The 18,183-nt window shown below is 47.2% G+C and overlaps 1 protein-coding gene across 10 annotated transcripts in view; it reads right to left on the bottom strand.

Moving 5' to 3' along the window:
• SLC4A4 (solute carrier family 4 member 4) overlaps positions 1–18,183 on the bottom strand; it is a 236,856-nt gene that overhangs the window by 57,135 nt on the left and 161,538 nt on the right. For all 10 annotated transcript variants that reach the window (XM_055700701.1, XM_055700702.1, XM_055700700.1 and 7 more), the window contains one exon: positions 16,676–16,752. In XM_055700701.1, the coding sequence (XP_055556676.1) occupies positions 16,676–16,752 (77 nt within the window). The remainder of the gene's footprint in view (positions 1–16,675; positions 16,753–18,183) is intronic.

The raw sequence follows: 18,183 nt of genomic DNA, 5'->3' as shown, positions 1-18,183 counted from the left end.
CACTGTGTACATGTCTCTTCCAGTTCTAAGAGAAAGACTTAGCACAGGCTTTGAGGAGCATGTTTCCTAGCCTGTAGCATCTGCTTTCATCTAAAATTTGCTTGAGGTTGTCCAAAGCTGTTGATCCTGTTGCCCGTGCAGGCCAGTGCATGAGGAGTCACCGGGCAAAAGTTGCAGGAGTGCTGGTTTTGAAACTCTGCTAACGGTCTCATTAATTGCCTAGGTGAGAGACTGGCTCATTACAGCTTCCCACCACGACTGCCCAAGCCCTCAGCCCTCCCACAGGCTGCTGCCCTCAGAGCACACAGCAAGGCACAGCCAAAGCGGGACAGAGGAACGTGTGCCACCATCAGAGACCTTTTGTCCAGGAGAAAGTCCCTTCTCAATCCCTTCTACAGAATGATGCTGGATGGCTACGACATCCCTCACCTCCCAAACATCTGAAGGAAGAGAAAGCCTTGGGAAGAAGTGATGTGAGAAGGCGCATCCATGAGGACAAGAGAAATCACAGAGGGTTTTCAAGGAAAATAAAAGCACCAGGTATGGGAGTGGGGAGTAGGGGAAGATGAGGAAGTCCATGGTTGTGAGCAGGACACCTGGCCTCTGCATGGGTCCTGCACCAGGGAGGGCTGGGTGGCATAGGGAAGCCCCTCCAGATGCTCATGATGGTGGCTCTGCGTTAACTGTTCACTGATGAGGACACTCAGTCCCCTTTTCTAGATGGCATGCTGTGGGGGTTCCCCCAACCACCTCCAAGAGACACGAAATCCCTCCTCTGCCCAGACCACCAACACAAGACTCATCAAAACAACCCTCACCACACCATGGGAAACTTCCATCTCATGACCAGTCTGTTCTCTGGTTTTCCTGAGAGGCATGTTTGAAAGCAAGGAAAGAGCAAACATTTAGAAATTTGCTAATGTTTTAAAACAGGGGTTTGGGGGAAAACATCTTGGCTAAGACACAATTTGGAGGCAACGCACTGTCACGGCAGCAGCAAGGCCCTGTGTGCCGCACGGATAAAAGTATGAAGATATCCATCTCTTCTGTTGAAGAGGTAGAAAGACCACCTGGGAAAAGGAACCAAGGCAGCTGGCAGGCTTGCTCCAATCAGCTGTTTAATCCCCAAAAGGGTCCGGTTACCCTTTCTAAAGGATGGTGAGGGAGTGTATTGAATACAAGATCAAAATCATTGTCGGAAAAGGACAGATTCTTCTGAAGGGCACCCAGGTAAACAGAGATGACAGTGTATGAAGAACACACACATTTCAGCAGGTATTTTGTAGTAAAAGAAATGCAACTAAGGCACCAAAATTTCCTTCTGATCACTCTAGTAACCTGATTTTCTGACTCACCGAGGTTATTTCAACACATCCTTCCTGTGATGCCCTTCTAGCCTTATTCCTTCTTTGTACTTTTATGTTCTTTGACTGCTCCCTTCTCCTCAGTAACATAAGCCTGAGTTGTTACCTGAGCTTTTCTGGTGGTGGTGGTGCTTTTTCTAGTGTTCCTTCACTCTCTTTCTACATCTTTGCCTTTTTTTTCATTGACAGTGACAACAGCTGTGCCAGAAACATGACAAAGGGAGCCGGTGAAGCTGTCATGAGCATACACCAGTGCCGTTGCACTGCTCATCTTCAAGCTTTCTCATACCTAAGATCTAGATTTTAGTCTATCTGAAAACCAACACAACTTGACTTTTTTGTTTTAAAACAAAGGTTGTATCTCAAAGCAAAACAATGCAGTTATTTACTATATTGTATCATATTAAAAAATTAAGTATTCAGCAGGATTTCCTATCAATTTTTGCTGCCTGATGAATAAGAAAAGCACATGGGAATATCCCTATTCTTCACCATATTTGGAGTCTTGACTCTTCATTCGTGGCAAGCCCACTGTTAGCCGTGGCTTTAACCATGGTGTATCATGGCCTCTCCTGCCTTCTCCAGCACCCCTACACCCAACTGCCATGTGTTGCAGTCGACACAGCATCACCTCAGGCAGCCTGTCACTGCAGGGTGGAAACAAGCTCTGTGCACTGGATCTAGGGACAGCTACCCCAGTGCCTGCACCGGGATACACAGGGAGCCACGTTCTGACTTGGCAAGGGAGATGGCACAGAGGAAGACATTCCGCTCCCAACACCTTGGGTCCTTCTGGGGGCTGTCTGCGCACTGCATAAGCTATGGGAGCCTCAAGTCTGGGAGCAGCAATGGAGGAGCCAACGTAAGGTGAATCCACCAGCCAGGAAAGCATCATTGGGATGTCAGTCACAATAGAAGCAGCACTTCTAGGAACGCAGCAAAGCATCTGTTACTGAACACTGGGCTCAAAACTGCAGGAAAGCAAGATAAGAAGACAACCTATACAGCTGTATTTATTAATTTCCAGCAATCCTTCCCAAGGCATCCAGATGGTATCCGAGGTCCCATACCATGCTCACCGCCACTAAACCAGAGTGCCAGAAGAAACGTACTGACCAGCATCATTCCCATCAGCCAGTGTGACTTTCATTTATATGTCTCCTCCCAAAGCACAGCTACAGCTTCACGCTAAAAATAGTTCCTTACAGCCCGAAGGTTGTTCCTCTCCTCTCTGCATCTGCTGCTGTAGCTGTACCACAGTGAACATGGGCAGGCTCAAGGGGCTCTGCGACAAGAGGCAGCTCTGGGGAGACCTCAGAGGGGCTTTCCAGTACCTAAGAGGCCTTGTAAGGTGGGGACAGACTTTTTACAAGAGCCTGTAGCAACAGGACAAGGGAGAATGGTTTTAAATTAAAAGAGGGTAAATTTAGATTCAATATCAGGAAGAAGTTCTTCACCATGAGGACAGTGAGGCACCGGCACAGGCTGCCCAGAGCAGCTGTGGATGCCCCATCCCTGGCAGTGCTCAAGGCCAGGCTGGACGGGGCTGGGAGCAGCCTGGGCTGGTGGGAGGTGTCCCTGCCCGTGGCAGGGGGTGGGAACTGGAGGGTCTTCAAGGTCCCTTCCAGCCCAACCATTCCGTGATGCTATGATTCTATAAATATGCATCCTTTAGCTGACAAAATATGAACCAAGTTTAACTATGTAGAAATGTCATTGATTGCTTCTGATTTGATAACGGGAGAACACTGCAGGAGCTGAGTTTTAAAAAACAGCCTCTCCTGCCTCTTTTCTGGTACCTTCCTGGCACTGGAAATCTCTTCAGGCTGGCAGAGGACTGCCTTTCTGCTAGGTTGTTATCACGGCACGGCAGGGCGATGCGAGCAGCACTGCTCGTACCCCTAGCCCTCTCTGCAGCACCGGCCAAGCTCCTGCAGCCTTGGCCACTCTGGTGGGGGCATCTTTGCCCTCACCTCATACGCACCCCTCTGTGCAGCTTAGCACTCAGGCTGCATCCTCGCAGCCAGGGAGGGATTGCTGAGTGTCCTCAGATCCGAGACGGCTTTGTTTTTAACTTCAGCAGTGGCAGAATTAATTTGAAGTTGAAGGCTTTTGAAAAATCCTGCCCTTAGTTGGCTCCCACCCCCTACCTCTCACCCTGAATGATCTTTGGAGATGCTCTGTGTTGCTCTGGCTAAGGGTGAATGGTGAGGGAGGATGTACTGCCAGAAACATCAGCAGGGGGTAACGCTAAACTGGGCTACAAATCCGTAATGAGCTTTGCCAGGCAACTCAAGGAAGTAGAAAATCAGAAAAAAAAAACTCATGAAAAGGCATGACTTGATTCAGCAGGAAGAAAACTGCTGGAACAATCCTACTCTTGCACACTTCAGTCAGGATTACCACCAGAGAAAATATTAAATAAGCATCAAGGAACTCTGTGGAGGAAGCCTGGAAAAGTGCAACCAGTTCTTCCACAATAGTGCTATGGAGGAAACTGGAAATAAAAAAATAACGGGAAGGCAGCAAATCCACAATAAACGGTCAACTTTGCTGAACAGGTTGGTCACGTGCTTGTGCATCTTGCAGAACAAGCACAGTGTTGGCTCATACCCAGGTGCCTTTCTGAACTAGAACCAACAAGCAGGAGCTCAGGCAGCTGACCAGCTCCTGAGGCCGAGAGGACCGGCCCTTTTCCCCCCTCTGCCTCCCCTCTGCCCAGCACATCAAAACAGCATGACTAATTTTGAAAAGCTATCATTATCGTGGATTTTTTGCTCCAAATGACTTTTGCGGCACCACTTTCTTAAATCATTTATCAGACAGGTGATGGGAAGGGTGCAATCAGCACTTACAGTCCATTTTGAACCATTCCCCGAAGGAGCTTCAGAAAGATTGGAGCCCTCAGCAGCACCTCAGCAGGGAGGGAGGGAGGCCAAGCAGCTGGAAGCACTATACTCCCTTTCCCTGCACTCTGCTAAATAGAGCATCATTCCAACCCGACCACTAATGTTACGTTAGAGGGCACAGATCTCCAACACTCTACTGGCAAACAGGCATGGCAACCTGAAAATTGCAATTTCCCTAAATGTATTTTAACACTCTGTTATCATCAGCATCACTTAAGATTTATTGGAAATGAAAGCAGTTCCCAAGTATGCAGGGCTCTCATTGCATCTGTTCCTTTGCTCTCGGGCATGTTACTGTGCTGCAGACCTGTCTGCCTTGCCGTCTCACAGATGCTGCCGCCTCTGCAGAGGAGACTGCTGTGCAGCCTGTGGAGCAGCTCCCAACCGCTGCAGTTTCCAGCCTGAAATGCAGGTGTAAAGGAAAATCAAGAGGCCAGCTCACAGCCCTGGGAAGCAGCAAGGAGTGACTGCAGCTGCCAGGGCCAAGCGAGCGCCCAGGTTAGTTACGTGCCCCTATCCTGGCAAGATATTGAAAAGCAATTTAAGGGACCAAACCAGGCTGATTTTCCTAAATCACTCAGCAACAACTTTGTTTTTAAAGGATGGGAAGCTTCTTCCTCTCTTTTGGGAGCACCTAGAACAACCAACAGCAAAGCTGCCCAATAACCAAGAGCAAGAGACGATGAAAAGGAGCACTTGGCTGAACAAACGCATGGCTCCTGCCCGTGATCCTGGCACACCCTGCCAAGCAGTTTGCAGGCTTGTCCAAGGCAAGAGAACACCCAAGGCAAGTGAAAACTCCACTAAATGAGTCATTAGCTGAAGCATCAGAAACACAAAGCTAACCAAAAATCCATGATACAGCACTAAAATTAGAGAAGCCCTTTAGCTAGTCACATTACTGTAATGTTGCTCCAGCCATTGCAGAACAGCCTGCAAGGAACATGTTGGCACGGATCTTTGGAAGAATCCGTTTGCCCTTACGTGTCATAGTCATATTTGATCACCCATAGCCTAAGGAAGAGTTACCAAACAAAAACCTCCAGCTGTGTGAGCTGGAGTTCAAGTGAAACACACCACCTATTTGGGAACAGCCTCCTTTGACACTGAGGTTACAAGCCTACAAAAGGTGAAATCACTTGCCCTTTGGGGACCTAGTTCTGCAGCGTGCCATACGGCAGCAGCAACTACCGTGCCTCCGCACAGGACATCGCGGCGCACCGAGCCCCATGCTCAGTGCCTGCTGACTTGGGCTACTCGCTCGACGTGCACTGCTTGGACTTACATGCCAGGTTGCATGGGGAGAGTCATCTCGATCAATGGAGATGGGATACAGCTAGCCCATTTGCATGCCATCTTATCCTTATTTTACACAACTTAAAGCTTTCGCAGCTACGCCCTGTTTGAAAAATCAGCCCTAAGTGAAAGGAGGGCTGGGACAAAAGAAAACCTGTCAGAGATGTGGGAGGCTGTGACTGGGTTGAGCTTTTCGGCTATGGGCAAAGCAGCTGCCTCTGTGGGATATCCCTGCTGTCCTCACCTAATAGTGTCTGCTGAGTTTGCAGCAGGGAAGCCCTCACAAGCTTAAAGCAAAAGGAAAAATCAAAGCAAAATGTTACTCAGGTCTAAAGCCATTACATAGATACAGGAGACAACTAATAAACCTTGTCGTCTCACCCTTACAATAACATTAATAAAACAAAATCAGAATGAAAGGGCCATCCACTGACTTCACCAAGGGAAGCTATGAACAGGTACTAAAACTTCATAACCCACCTTCCTCCAGCCACGCAGGATCCTGTGCAGACAGGCTGAGAGCTGGGGTTGTCAGCCTGGAGAAGAGGCGGCTCCAGGGGAACTTACGGCGGCCTTCCAGTGCCTAAAGGGGCCGTCAGGAAAGCTGGAGAGGGGCTTTTTACAGGGGCCTGTAGTGATAGGACAAGAGGGAATGGCTTTAAGCTGTGAGAGGGGAGATTTACATCATATGAGAAAGAAGTTCTTCACCGTGAGGACGGCGAGGCGCTGGCCCAGGCTGCCCGGAGCAGCTGTGGGTGCCCCATCCCTGGCAGTGCTCAAGGCCAGGCTGGACGGGGCTGGGAGCAGCCTGGGCTGGTGGGAGGTGTCCCTGCCTGTGGCAGGGGGGAAACTAGAGGGTCTCAAAGGTCCTTTCCAACCCAAACCACTCTGTGATTCTATGATACTCAGTGCCAGCTTGAATTCCCCCTCCCATTAGCAGCATTTAGTTGCTAGCATCAGTGGAACTGAGCAATCAAAGCAAACACCACTGGCGTGAGACATCGATAACACTATCTAGCTGGCAAATATCTAAAATACAGCCAGGAAGGCCGTTTTTGGCAGTCCTGCTCTGGGAAAGCGACGCTACCAGGGCTACCTCATCCAGCGAGGAAGATGTTCCACCCCTCTTCTTCTTTATGCCCTTCATCATTGCACAAATCTCCCTACTCTTCCCCAAGCCACACTTTTCCAAGCTGAAGACCCCTAGATTATATTGAGCATCTCCAACAGACTCCATTACAGTTTGCTCCTTTCGGCTCTGCTGCATTTCTTTCTGTCATTTCTAAGTTCACTATATTTGACAACCTCCAGCACTACAGTATTAAAAACAGCCAGGGCTTGATGCGGGGATGACGAGGAGGGGAGGAATCCACATGAAGGGTTGGATATGATTTTTTGGCTCCTCCTACTTAGCTCACCGTGCAGCAAAACTCAAACCCACTAAATGCATCTCTTAAACACTGACCATACAGATTAACCATCACAAACCTAACCGCATATGTGGTGCTTTGTGTAACTAAAGGAAGGTTTAACGGTCCCTGATCACAGGAAACAGGATCCAGTTCCCCAAATTCCTGTTACATGAAAGCCAAGCGCAACATGGGGGGACCTTAGGGGAGGTGGGACAGGGCTTGGAGCAACCGGGTCTCGCGGCAGGTGTCCCTGCTGCACTAGATGGTCTTGAAGGTTCCTTCCAACCCAAACCATTCTGTGATTCTGTGATCTTGAAGGTTCCTTCCAACCCAAACCATTCTGTGATTCTGTGATCTTGAAAGTCCCTTCTAACCCAAACCGTTCTGTGATTCCATGATCTTCCAACCTGGCAGGTGGCACGCAGCTGCCCGAGAGCACGAACAAAGGCTCAGGGGAAAGAAACCCCTCCACAGATACGAGGCAGGGGGGAAAGAAGAGGTGACGGCTGCATTATTTAACAAAAGCCTTTTTTAAAAATTCACTCTACCTTCTGTTTACTCTGCACGGGGTTATGTGTGCTCACCTCATCACAGCGTCGTGTTTCATCAGGGGGTTCCCACACTTGAGCGCAGACACACAGAGCTTTTGTACTCAAGCAAGGTTAATTCCCCCAGGAATTTGAACCTGCCTCTGTCTCTCTGTTTTTCTGTATCTGCTCACATATACGTTTAAGATTACCTCCCCATAAATTATCTCATGAATGTGTACCTCAGGGGACACCTCCAGTGCTCTGGGCTTTGTCTGCGTACAGAACTCCATTCCCCAGGAATGCTTTAGAGGTGCGCTGCTGATACACTGCGGGGAGAACCCACGCAAGCAAAACTGCTCTCTGCATCAAGAAAAAAGACCAAAGTAAATGAAATTCCATGTAACTAAACTTCCTAGAAACTTTTCCTTTCCTTCAGAAAGATGGCAGTGATCTGTGCTGGAAGACAGTCGGTTCCATTGGAGCTCCATGGAGTGAAAGTAGGTCATCCAGGCTGACAGACCTAAAAATTAGGAATATCTGCTGGTGACTGCAGAGATGGGGAGACGTTCAAACAGGAAAAGCAGCGAATCACTCCCACCATTAATCACTGGACTTCATTCCAAACAGTGGGATCCCATCGGTGCCCTTCCCGTCCATCGTTCCCCCGGGAAAGGCAGGAGGGTTTCTCTCAACAAGGCCAATTTCTTTTTTAGCTTTAGAGCTGGCTTTGGCACAGATGCCCTGTTGATATGGAAACACCGGTTTGAATAAACACTGCACACACCACAACAAATAACAAGGGTTTTGTGCCTCTCTCTGACTGACCATATTCATTCAGAGCTGGGTTTTGTCCTATATACAAGCCCTTTGAAAGCAAAGATAATGTCAAGTCAGGAAACTCCCCTTATATCAGCATATATTCATTTCCTATATGCTTTTGCATCAGCTCAGTAATAACAGCTCCCTGATAGAACAGATTTTTCTGTAAATGTCCCTTTTATTTTTACATCTTAAGCACTAAAGAAGTCCTAGCGATTCAGCCATTTGGAGCTGCCAAGGACATTTTAACAGAGTACGACCAAAGGATTTCCCACGGGAGGAGGGACAGAAGCGGGAACAGCAGCAGGAATGACCCCAGCTTCCTACAGCCCACTTGCACTACAGCCACAAAGGGGCTGACAGAGGCTGTACTTGACTCCTCTCAATCACTCTCATTCACAGATAAGGCTGAGAAAATAATGTCAAATATTTTCAGATTATTAAGGCTACATGAATCAAGAGCCAACGATCCCAGCTCTAACACCATAAATGACAAACTGTCCCCTGGGCATTGTGAAGAGGATTAAAGCCCTGTCGTCCCAAAAAGGTTGCTCAAACGGAGAAAGGATGCGGCTGCAGGCACGCTGTGGTTTGGGATGTCTTGCATGGGACCAGCAGAGTGAAACTCCAAGGTACATTGCCAAAGGAGAGCTCAGCCCAAACACGGCTTAAACAATACCAAGTATAAGAAGGCCACTGATATTCCCACAGATTAATCATGTGGGGACGCTTTTATAAACATTCCCTTGAAGCACTTGTGACTCAGATACTGCAACTGCAAGCCAGTGCATGGCAGCGTAGTCTGAAACTGGCCGGAAAGATGAAAACCACACCAAAAAATCCTATCAATGTGCACTGGAAGTAAGAGAGAATGGAAAAGTAAGACTAGCGCTGGGCAGGCAGTGGTGGTACCTGCACCAGCAGAGGAATGGGTGGTGAAGAGCCAGGCGGTCGGGAGCACAAAGCCAGCTTTCCAGATGTAGGCATAACCCACATGTAGAAGTGCTGCCAGTGTAGCCACACCAGTCGGCTGCGTGGAACCCCCCCGACCTCCTGGTGTACACAGCTCATACTCAGCAAAAGGATCACTTCTCATCAGTATGGGTCAGCCAGCTCGGTGGCTCCAGCTGGTGCAGCCTGTGGGTCTGCCACGTGGACCTGCAGCATGGCATAATTGCCCTGACAACCCCTCTGACCTGCAGATGAGCCTTTAATAAAAAGAAAATCAGACTGGAGCGTGGGATGCCACCAGCAATAAAGCGTGAAGTACGGGGATGCCACGGCGCAGACCTTCACCTGATCCCCAGCAGAGCAAACCGCTGCCCACCACTTCTCTTCCATAGCCCTGTTCTGGGCACCCTCTTCAACAAAGGCAGTACTTGCAAGCTGGCTGGAGTTCAGATAAGAGCAATCCAAACTACCAAGCAGCCGAGACATATAAATATATCAGAAAAGCTTATGTGCAGTAAATATACAGAAGATGTATAACTTGGCTAAGGTGCACTTCAACCAGCAGAAGCATCCGATCTTTTCTAACTCTATGTGGTTGAACGATCTACATGCACAAACACGCGTACATTCCCTTCACCTTCCCCAGGTCTGCTGGATAGCCCACCAGAAGCACCTGCTTTTTCTAGACCCATCTCTGCTGTGGACCAGATTAGCATAAACCACAAGGTTGTCTTTTTTTAACTGTTCAAGAAGAAAACGAACTTTATCCCACAGCCAAAACCAGGACATCAAGAAACCTTTGTTGGGTCTTTCAGTTTGGAATCAGATGGTGTCAGAGAAAAAGTTGAGCAAACAGCTCGCCCTTCAAGAGCAGGAGGAATTCTCCTGCCACAAGAAGTCCTGGTCTTTCAGACACCGCTCTGGTACCACCGACGGATCTGGCAATAGAGAGCTCAGAGCCCAGGAGAGAGCAGGAAGCCCAGATGCTGATTTATTAATTGGAAAACAGAAAAGAGAAATAAATCATCCAAAAGTGCCGCTGCTTCTGCTTGTCTATCTCGCTGCAAATGACCAGTACATTAGCTGCAGCCAACGCCTCATAAAACAAGACAAATGAAGGCAAATCGCCTCTCCACACTGCTACCTCAGAACAGCGTTCTGCCAACAGAAACACAATGGAAGGGAACACCCCTCCTCTTCCCTAATTATCTTTAACAAACTGCCAAAACATTAAACAAGCCCAAAGCAAAAACATGATAAAACAGCAAAATCACAATTCGGTGGCCTTTACTGAAGCTATTTATCACCAGAGCGGTTTGAGCCAGGGCCTTGGCATCTTCTGCAAGATGCTCAGGACGTGGGAGAGGTCTCTTTTGCAATCTCAGTGTGACACGGCAGAAGGAATCAAGCCGTCATTCTCGCGGCAGAGAGGAGCCGCTTCACACAAAGTACCTGACTTCACTATTCATACATAATAAACCCTTGAATGACGCGCAGCTGTCTGGGTGCTCAGCACTGCTGGCAGATCAGAGAAGGGCAGCAGGAATGGATCACACGCCTTTTGTTCAGCTGCAGGGCAAGCTTCCCACACAGGCTGGAGGCTGGAAGGGAAGACTTTCTTTGGAGCTCCCCTTCTTGTTTTTCAGTTGTCACACCTCCTGCAAGACAGCACGTTTATTGAGCAGTGAAATGCTGTCTTCCCCTCTTAACTTCTTCCCCCACAAACCTTCACCTCTTGTAGACACCATTAAATATCCCATTAGGGCTTTTTATCCCATGAGCTCAGTGGGGAACCTGGCAGGCGAAAAGCTTTGTTAAGGCTTTGGTGACCGCCAGCAGATCCCAATGCCCCAAAATAACAACAGAAGAGCAGACAGAGGCTGACCGTCTCTCCGTGAGCATACACATACTTTTGCTCAACCAGAAGTTGTGGCTTGCTGCTGCCTGCGGATGCTCTCTACAACCCATCCCATGCAGGCAAACACCGTACCGACAGCAGCACAGCCACTGCAGCAAAGCTTTGGCGCCTGCACGCTGTGTCACCACTGACGGTGACCAGCTTCTGTGCTATCCACATCAACAATAAACGACTGTCATATTAATTTCCCTTTCCAGACCGCCAGCTGTGACAACCAGGCTACCAAGAGCAGCCGCTATGTGCAGTCGAGGTCGCAGGCCGTGTGTTTTGTCTGTCGCCAGTGCATGAGATCCAAATCAATATTATTGATGCAACTTTTGCAATGAGTAATCTGCCATTAAAGATTTTCTGCAAAGTCTGCGTTTCGGTAATAGGTCTTTCTTCTTGTTTCATCTTTACAATCATTTGCTTTCCGTAAATTAAAGGGGAAAAAGAGTAACATGACATTTTTAATTTAGCAGACAACCCAACCTCACAAGTAACCCAGGACTTTATTACTTTCAGATTTTCGTGTCATTTTATGATTTCATGTGGTCTTGTTCCAATGGCAAAATTATTTCACCCAGTCTCAAATACAAGAAATGAATGACACAAAGCCAACGAATGCATGCTAACTCCACCATCTTCCATGAAGCATTATCTAAAGATGGTAATCATCACGTGTCTGTAAACACTTCACATCAAGAGGAGAAAGGGAGAATAAACAAACAGACATTTAAGTTACGACAAGATTTGTTCGGGTTTTTTTAGTGAACCGCAGTACACTGACATTGTTTTCAGAGGACAAGACGACCAAAAAACTTAAGGCAATGATCTTAAAATTATCAAAGAACAAGCCAACCACATAGGTCTTATCCGTTGACTACCTCCAACCCCAGCTCCAAGCAGCGCTTGCCCCAGCCTGTGTGCGGCTGTCCCATCAGGCAGGGCAGAAAGTAGATCCAGATGAAAGTTATGTATAAAAAATATATATAAAAATATATAAATGCTATCACAAAACTATTACTGCTAGGGCAGGCCATATGTAGAGAGCAAGGCCAATGGAGAACCTTTTGGAAAATCCCCATCCTTGAGTACAGCTGTGTGTCCCTGCTCCTCCCTCACCTCCCAGCCAGCGAACCTTTCCCCCTTCCCCTCTAGCTGACGGCTCTTCACCCTGGCAGGGAGGGGACGGGCAGCGCTTTTTCGGCTGATCCTTTGGAAAGAACCTGAGCGTCCTCTGTCCTTTCCTGACTCCAGCCTTTTCCCAAGAGGGATCCCAAGTTCATTTTCTTTGTGAAAGAGCTTAACGGTTACCCAGTAAGAAGATTAACTCTTACAAGTGTATTAAGAAGGCAAAGAGTAAGAGAAAAACAAAACATGATCAAAGCAAATCCAAAGTAAGCATACAACCACCCCTTCTCTCAGAGTTGAGAAACCAACCTCACAACACTTAATACAGGTAAATCTGAGCTCTATGTATGATTTTAATAAAACCATTATCTCTTGTTATTACCACCCATGTCAGTGTGTCTTGGGACCACTGCACATACTGTTCCTTGTGCTCAGTGCTGTCTGTCTTCTAACTCATCTTTGCAACCTGTGAGAAAGCCACCGAGCTGAACGGGCAGGATATCCAACCACGTTCAGCATCTGTGTAGCAAAGCAAAGCTCGGCTCCTCGCTATACAGAGGTTTCAACCACAGGGAAGCTGAGGGTTCTGGTCTTGCTTCTCTGGATAGCTCACTGTTCCTCTGTCCCTGCAGGAGGCAAATCCCACCACCAGCACCTCCACCGTGCATTCACCTTTGAGCCGCCACCTCCACCATGCACCCACCACTGTGCATCTTTCCTGATTCCTCTGCAAGGCAAGCCCTTGCAAACCTCAAAGACAGCATCCTCTGGGAGGATTCTCTGACAGACCTTCAGGGAAAAGCTAAGCATATCCAGCGCTTCCTAGTACACTCCACTGCCATGCCCTCAGCTAGATCCCAAGCCATTTGAACACCTCTCTGTCCTGCTGGGACAGAAGCACCCACCTCAGCTGGATGCTGCCACGGCACAGACGTATGGAAGCATAAATGCATCTGTCCCAGCTTATGCCCCTTTACAGAGTTGTCTACGTTAGCAGGGCTTCTTCTGCAAGGCCACTGTCCAAGAGGCAACCAGCCCACCTGAAACCTGAACCAACTATGCAATGTCAGCTCTCTGCAGGGACTGAAAAATAAGCTCAAGAGACCAGGCTCAACAACAAGCACCTCAAAGAAGTGCCTGTGTTGGGAGGGATCAATCTGGGCAAAAGGCCAGATTAGCTTTTTTTGAGGTCCTGGCTGCTTACTGCCCCTTAACTGGATTATCCAAAGAAACTCACCCCCAACCCGAGCCACTGAAAGCAGCCTGGTCCAGGTGACCATGCTCAAGCACTGCTGCCAGTGACAGGCCTGCTCCAGGAGGAGGAGAAGTGACCAAGCCTATTAGACAACATGCCAAAACCATGCCACGCTTCTGCATAGAGTATTCACTCCTCTTCTGACCTTCTCCAGGCTTGTTTTGCTGCCTCTAACCTCCAAGGCTATCCTTGTAAACCACCAGTGGTTGCAAACACAGAATGGAATGGAAAAATTCAGTACTCACTAGTGGTGAGGCAACTGCAGCATGCCAAGAGATCTGCTCCTCGTTTGGCTCCACAGAGAATGATCCCAAAGCATGAATTATCAGTCATACCACGGGAGGCACCAGTCTTCAACTTGGACCTTACAACATCAAGGGGAAAGGAGCAGGGAAGCCACAGGGGAATGCCACAGAGGAAAAAGTATGCGAGGGAACTGTTGCTAAGCAGAGACCAAGCATCTCTAGGATGGTGAAAGCTCAGTATCACTGAGGCCAGAGGATGGTAGCTGGGTAAGAGGACTTTCCCAGGTAGGCTGAAAGTACTGGAAGCTATGGCTGCTTCAAAACGTCACAGCTGCTTCCAGCTAGATGAGCGTACAGGGCAAGAGCTCTCCTAAGGCATGGCCCTGTGTTCCCTTCCACCCTGTCATGGGGGTGACAATCACAAAACCCACCCTGCCAACCTAAAAAACAGAGGTCTTGAGGTCGTACTGCAACTACAAAGCACTGGCCACTGGCACTGCTCCATGAAGAGAAAGATAGAGGCAGAAACAAAAAGAAATAAAAGGGTAAAATCTACTGAGGAGCACGTCACCATTTGAAGAGAGAGCATCCAGAACATCTACTTTAATTTTACTCAGGTGTCTTTCTGTCTAGTAAAAACCTACTGAAAAACAGACTGAAGGAGTATTCTGGCTACAATATCACCATACTATTAATTGCGCCATTCCAATTAGCATTATAGGTTGCAGAACTGGAAATTAAGGATGTAGGTAGGCAGGGAAGTTGCTGAAGGTATACAGAAGTTTGTTCAAAGCCTTTTTTCCTTGAAAACACAGGCAACACAACACTCGCCTTCATCTCTGCAAAACCAGCGAGCATAGGTCCCAGTCCTGCTCCAGACAACTGTTATAAACCAAGTGCAGCCCATTGCAGTTCTTAAACATACAAATCAATAAAAATCGCAATAGCCTCTTTCTCCAGCAGATGCATACCTCACTACATGGCCTCATTAACTGTCAAGCTTCCAGATGGGATACCAAAATTATGAAAGCCAGTCACTCTGCTGTCGAAGCACGAAAAGCTGTTCTCTTTCCAGCTCCTCTTGTTGTAACAGGATGCATTATTCCCTCGCCTCCTGTGTGGCATGCTAAGTTCTGCTCAGGAAAGTTGCCAGGCATCACCACAATTTCACAAACTTGATCAAGACAGGATCTGCAGTCGATCAGTAACGGAAATTGAGACCTAAGGTGGTTTCTCAAGCCAGCTTCAAAAGGTGGACAATACAAGGGTGCCATTGTGCAAAGTTCATCAGCAGGACACAGGCTAATTAACTAAGTGGTTTTTTGGAACTAGTTATTTTTCAAGTAATGGTTTTCACTACGAACAGTCAGGCTTTATCTACATTGAAAGTTAAAAACTTTGGAGGCACTTCCAAACTGGACTTATTAACAGATTTCACTATTAGCACGACAAAAACATCTATTTTTATACCCAATTTACACAAAAAGTCTATTATCTGTATGTGTCCAGAGACATTTCAGCAGGAGAGGAAACTGCGACTCTTCGCACTACTGAGATCTACGAAGCCTGCTGCAATGTTCAGACTTGTTTTCTGCTAGTCTGTAAGACCCCAATTATAATGTGATTAAAAATATAAAACATAGCAGTCTGCCCAATGAAAAAAAGCTATTTTACAATACTACCCTCTCCCCAGGTGTGGCTGCGTACATGAAATGAAAGAACAGTTTTGCAACTGATACTGATGTACGCTACAACTCCAAATGACACCGAGATCAACGCAAAACACGTTGGCCACCTTCTCTTTCCATGAAAGTATATTTATTTACACAAATAAACTCACTTTTCTACATTGATTAGGTTGCTGTGTCCCTTTAAGGCACATTCGCACTTACAGAAGATTGCAGCCAGCCATCATTTGAAGGACTAGAGTAATTCTCAGCTGGCCAGCATTACTGCGTTACCCAAATAATTTTCCAAAGTAACTCTCACTTGCATTCAGAATAACCATGGGACTAGAGAATGCTGAAAGACACGGGAAGAAAAAAAAAAAGATTCTCTGAAAGAAACAGATTTGCTTTTAAAATAACCCACTTTTTGAACAAAGACAAAGGTTTTTTTGAAATCTGCACAGAGCCCTTATTCAGACACCCATTTTCTAAGAGTTGAAATAAACTCACTCTTACCCCTCAGACCCTTCAACTCGCAGACAGGACGAGAACAGGCACAAAGACAGCCCATATGATATACTGCAAACATTACCCTTGTCTAAGAAATCAGTCGAATTTGTGGAAAAATGGTGCTAAAGGCTAAATGTTAACTTTATCACTGATCTCCATTTCGGAGCTGTTCTCCCACGGTTATCTGCAGCACAGCTGCCTCTCTGAAGTGACGCGCAGTTGCACAGGGTGAGGCAGCATCTTCTATCCCATCAGCTGCCGCTGTAGGGACATGACCCCTCGAATCCTCCTGATCTACCCAACGGCTCTTGTGAATTCACGCCCTGGCATGCTGTAGGACCTCTGCTCCTCTCCAAAGCCTTGCTGTATCCCCTGAAGATGCTCTTCCCATAAGGAAGAAGATCTGCAGTACATCAGTATCTGGGTATTTTCCCTCCTTGCTCATGGGTATCAGCAAATTGTCATGTACATGGCAAGACTTGCTTCAGGTCTGGCAAAAGTTTAACCCGCAGTTTTCAAGGGCTGGTGCTTCGGAAGTGGAGGATCCAGCCACAGGATCCAAAACTACTCTACTCACCTCATTCACACTCTTCTTGCACATTAGTTTTATAGTACGGAGCCTCTTTCCCCAATATCCAGCTCCCAGCCGTATGCATCACCAAGCAAAGTCTGAATCTGCAGCTTACCTGATCCTTCTCAGGCTTGTCAGAGATGTCATTCAGACTGGTGGAAGTCAGGTTTCTGTGAGTCATGGCTGGGCTGCCTGTAAGAACAATGTCAACACCAATTAAAGCACCTGTTTTGATCCAGTCAGAAGAACACAGAGGCTCAGGCTACAGCAACACCTTTCCTTGCACAAGGGAGGCTGACGTGGGGAATTTCAGACCCTGAGAGGCTGCTTTCTGTGACCTTATGTGGCACATGGGAAATTAAGATGCTAACGCTCCATCATCCCTGACCCTAGCATTCCCGTGACTCTTGGCATGGCAAAAGAGCCCAAGGACTTTCCATAATCCCTACCTGCAGGACAAAAAGTGAATCACCAACAGGCTGCTGACACCAGAGTTGCTGGTCACCCAGGACCCCAGTCACAAACCTGTCCCTCAACAGGGCTGCGACTCTTGTGGTCACTCCGACCTGCAAACTCCTCACCTCAGCTCTCCTACATAGACAGCATCTGCCCATCGCTCCACAGCATCCCACACTTCCATATGCAGCTCCCGTGGCCAGGGAGGTGGGCAGCTCTTGGTCCTTTGAGGTTTTTATTATTTTTTATTATTATATAAGTTTAATAAAAAATACATATACTTTGATATGTATTTTATTACTATCTAGGTTTCTTCAAAAGTAAGCTTATTAATTAAGCTCACAAACTTCAAGCATTTCATTAATTAAAACAATGTCTGCACTGCATTGGTAGGCCAAAAGTCACCAACTCCTGACACCAAATACGCCAGAGAGACGAAAAAAAAGCCCAAAGAGCTGAAGCAGTTCACCTTCATTTTTTTTTCGAAGATCAACTACTTGTCTGTTCCCCTGACACGCTGGCACTCGAGCACCGCGGCGCAGCTGGGAGGGAGCTGCCTGCTCCCCTCAGGGCTGCTCATCTACATACTCATGCGTTCTCAGAGATGGGCAGAACATACAGAAATCATTCTAAAGAACTTGGAGAAAAGCTCTGTAATTTCAGAATTCAGTTGTACAATCCCACTAAAAGCATTTGTAGTTAAAACTGAAGAAGCCCAAAGTAGCCGTAATTGTAAACAAAGAAAAATAATTTAATTTTTTTAAGGAAAAAAAAAAAAAGAAGAGAAACTCCTGGGACGGATACGGTATCATAAAGCACAGTGGTCAGTAGCATTTTTTTTTTTGTAATTATTCTGAAATATTCCCATCCCTTCTCACCCATGCTCACAGGAACCAGAAGCACAGCAGCAGGAACTGGCAGCACAGAGTTTCTGACCATGAACATAACCGGGAAGACCGAGAATACTCAGAAAGAAATGGCACTGAGGCATTTCCCAACTTTGGTTATGTTTTGAGGCAATATCAATTAAACTTCTGCTTTAGTATTCATACCAAAACGAAAGTCTGAGTTTTCAGTGATCATCAGCTCCCAGTGCAAGCAAGCTCTATAATAAATCAGCATACTGAGCGAAGGAAAAAAATGGAAAAGGAAAAAAAATACAAGACT

Source organism: Falco cherrug, chromosome 1 (genome assembly GCF_023634085.1).
Source record: "Falco cherrug isolate bFalChe1 chromosome 1, bFalChe1.pri, whole genome shotgun sequence".
NCBI lineage: Eukaryota > Metazoa > Chordata > Aves > Falconiformes > Falconidae > Falco > Falco cherrug.
Note: the sequence above shows the minus strand (reverse complement) of the source record. Positions and strands in the feature narration are given on the sequence as shown.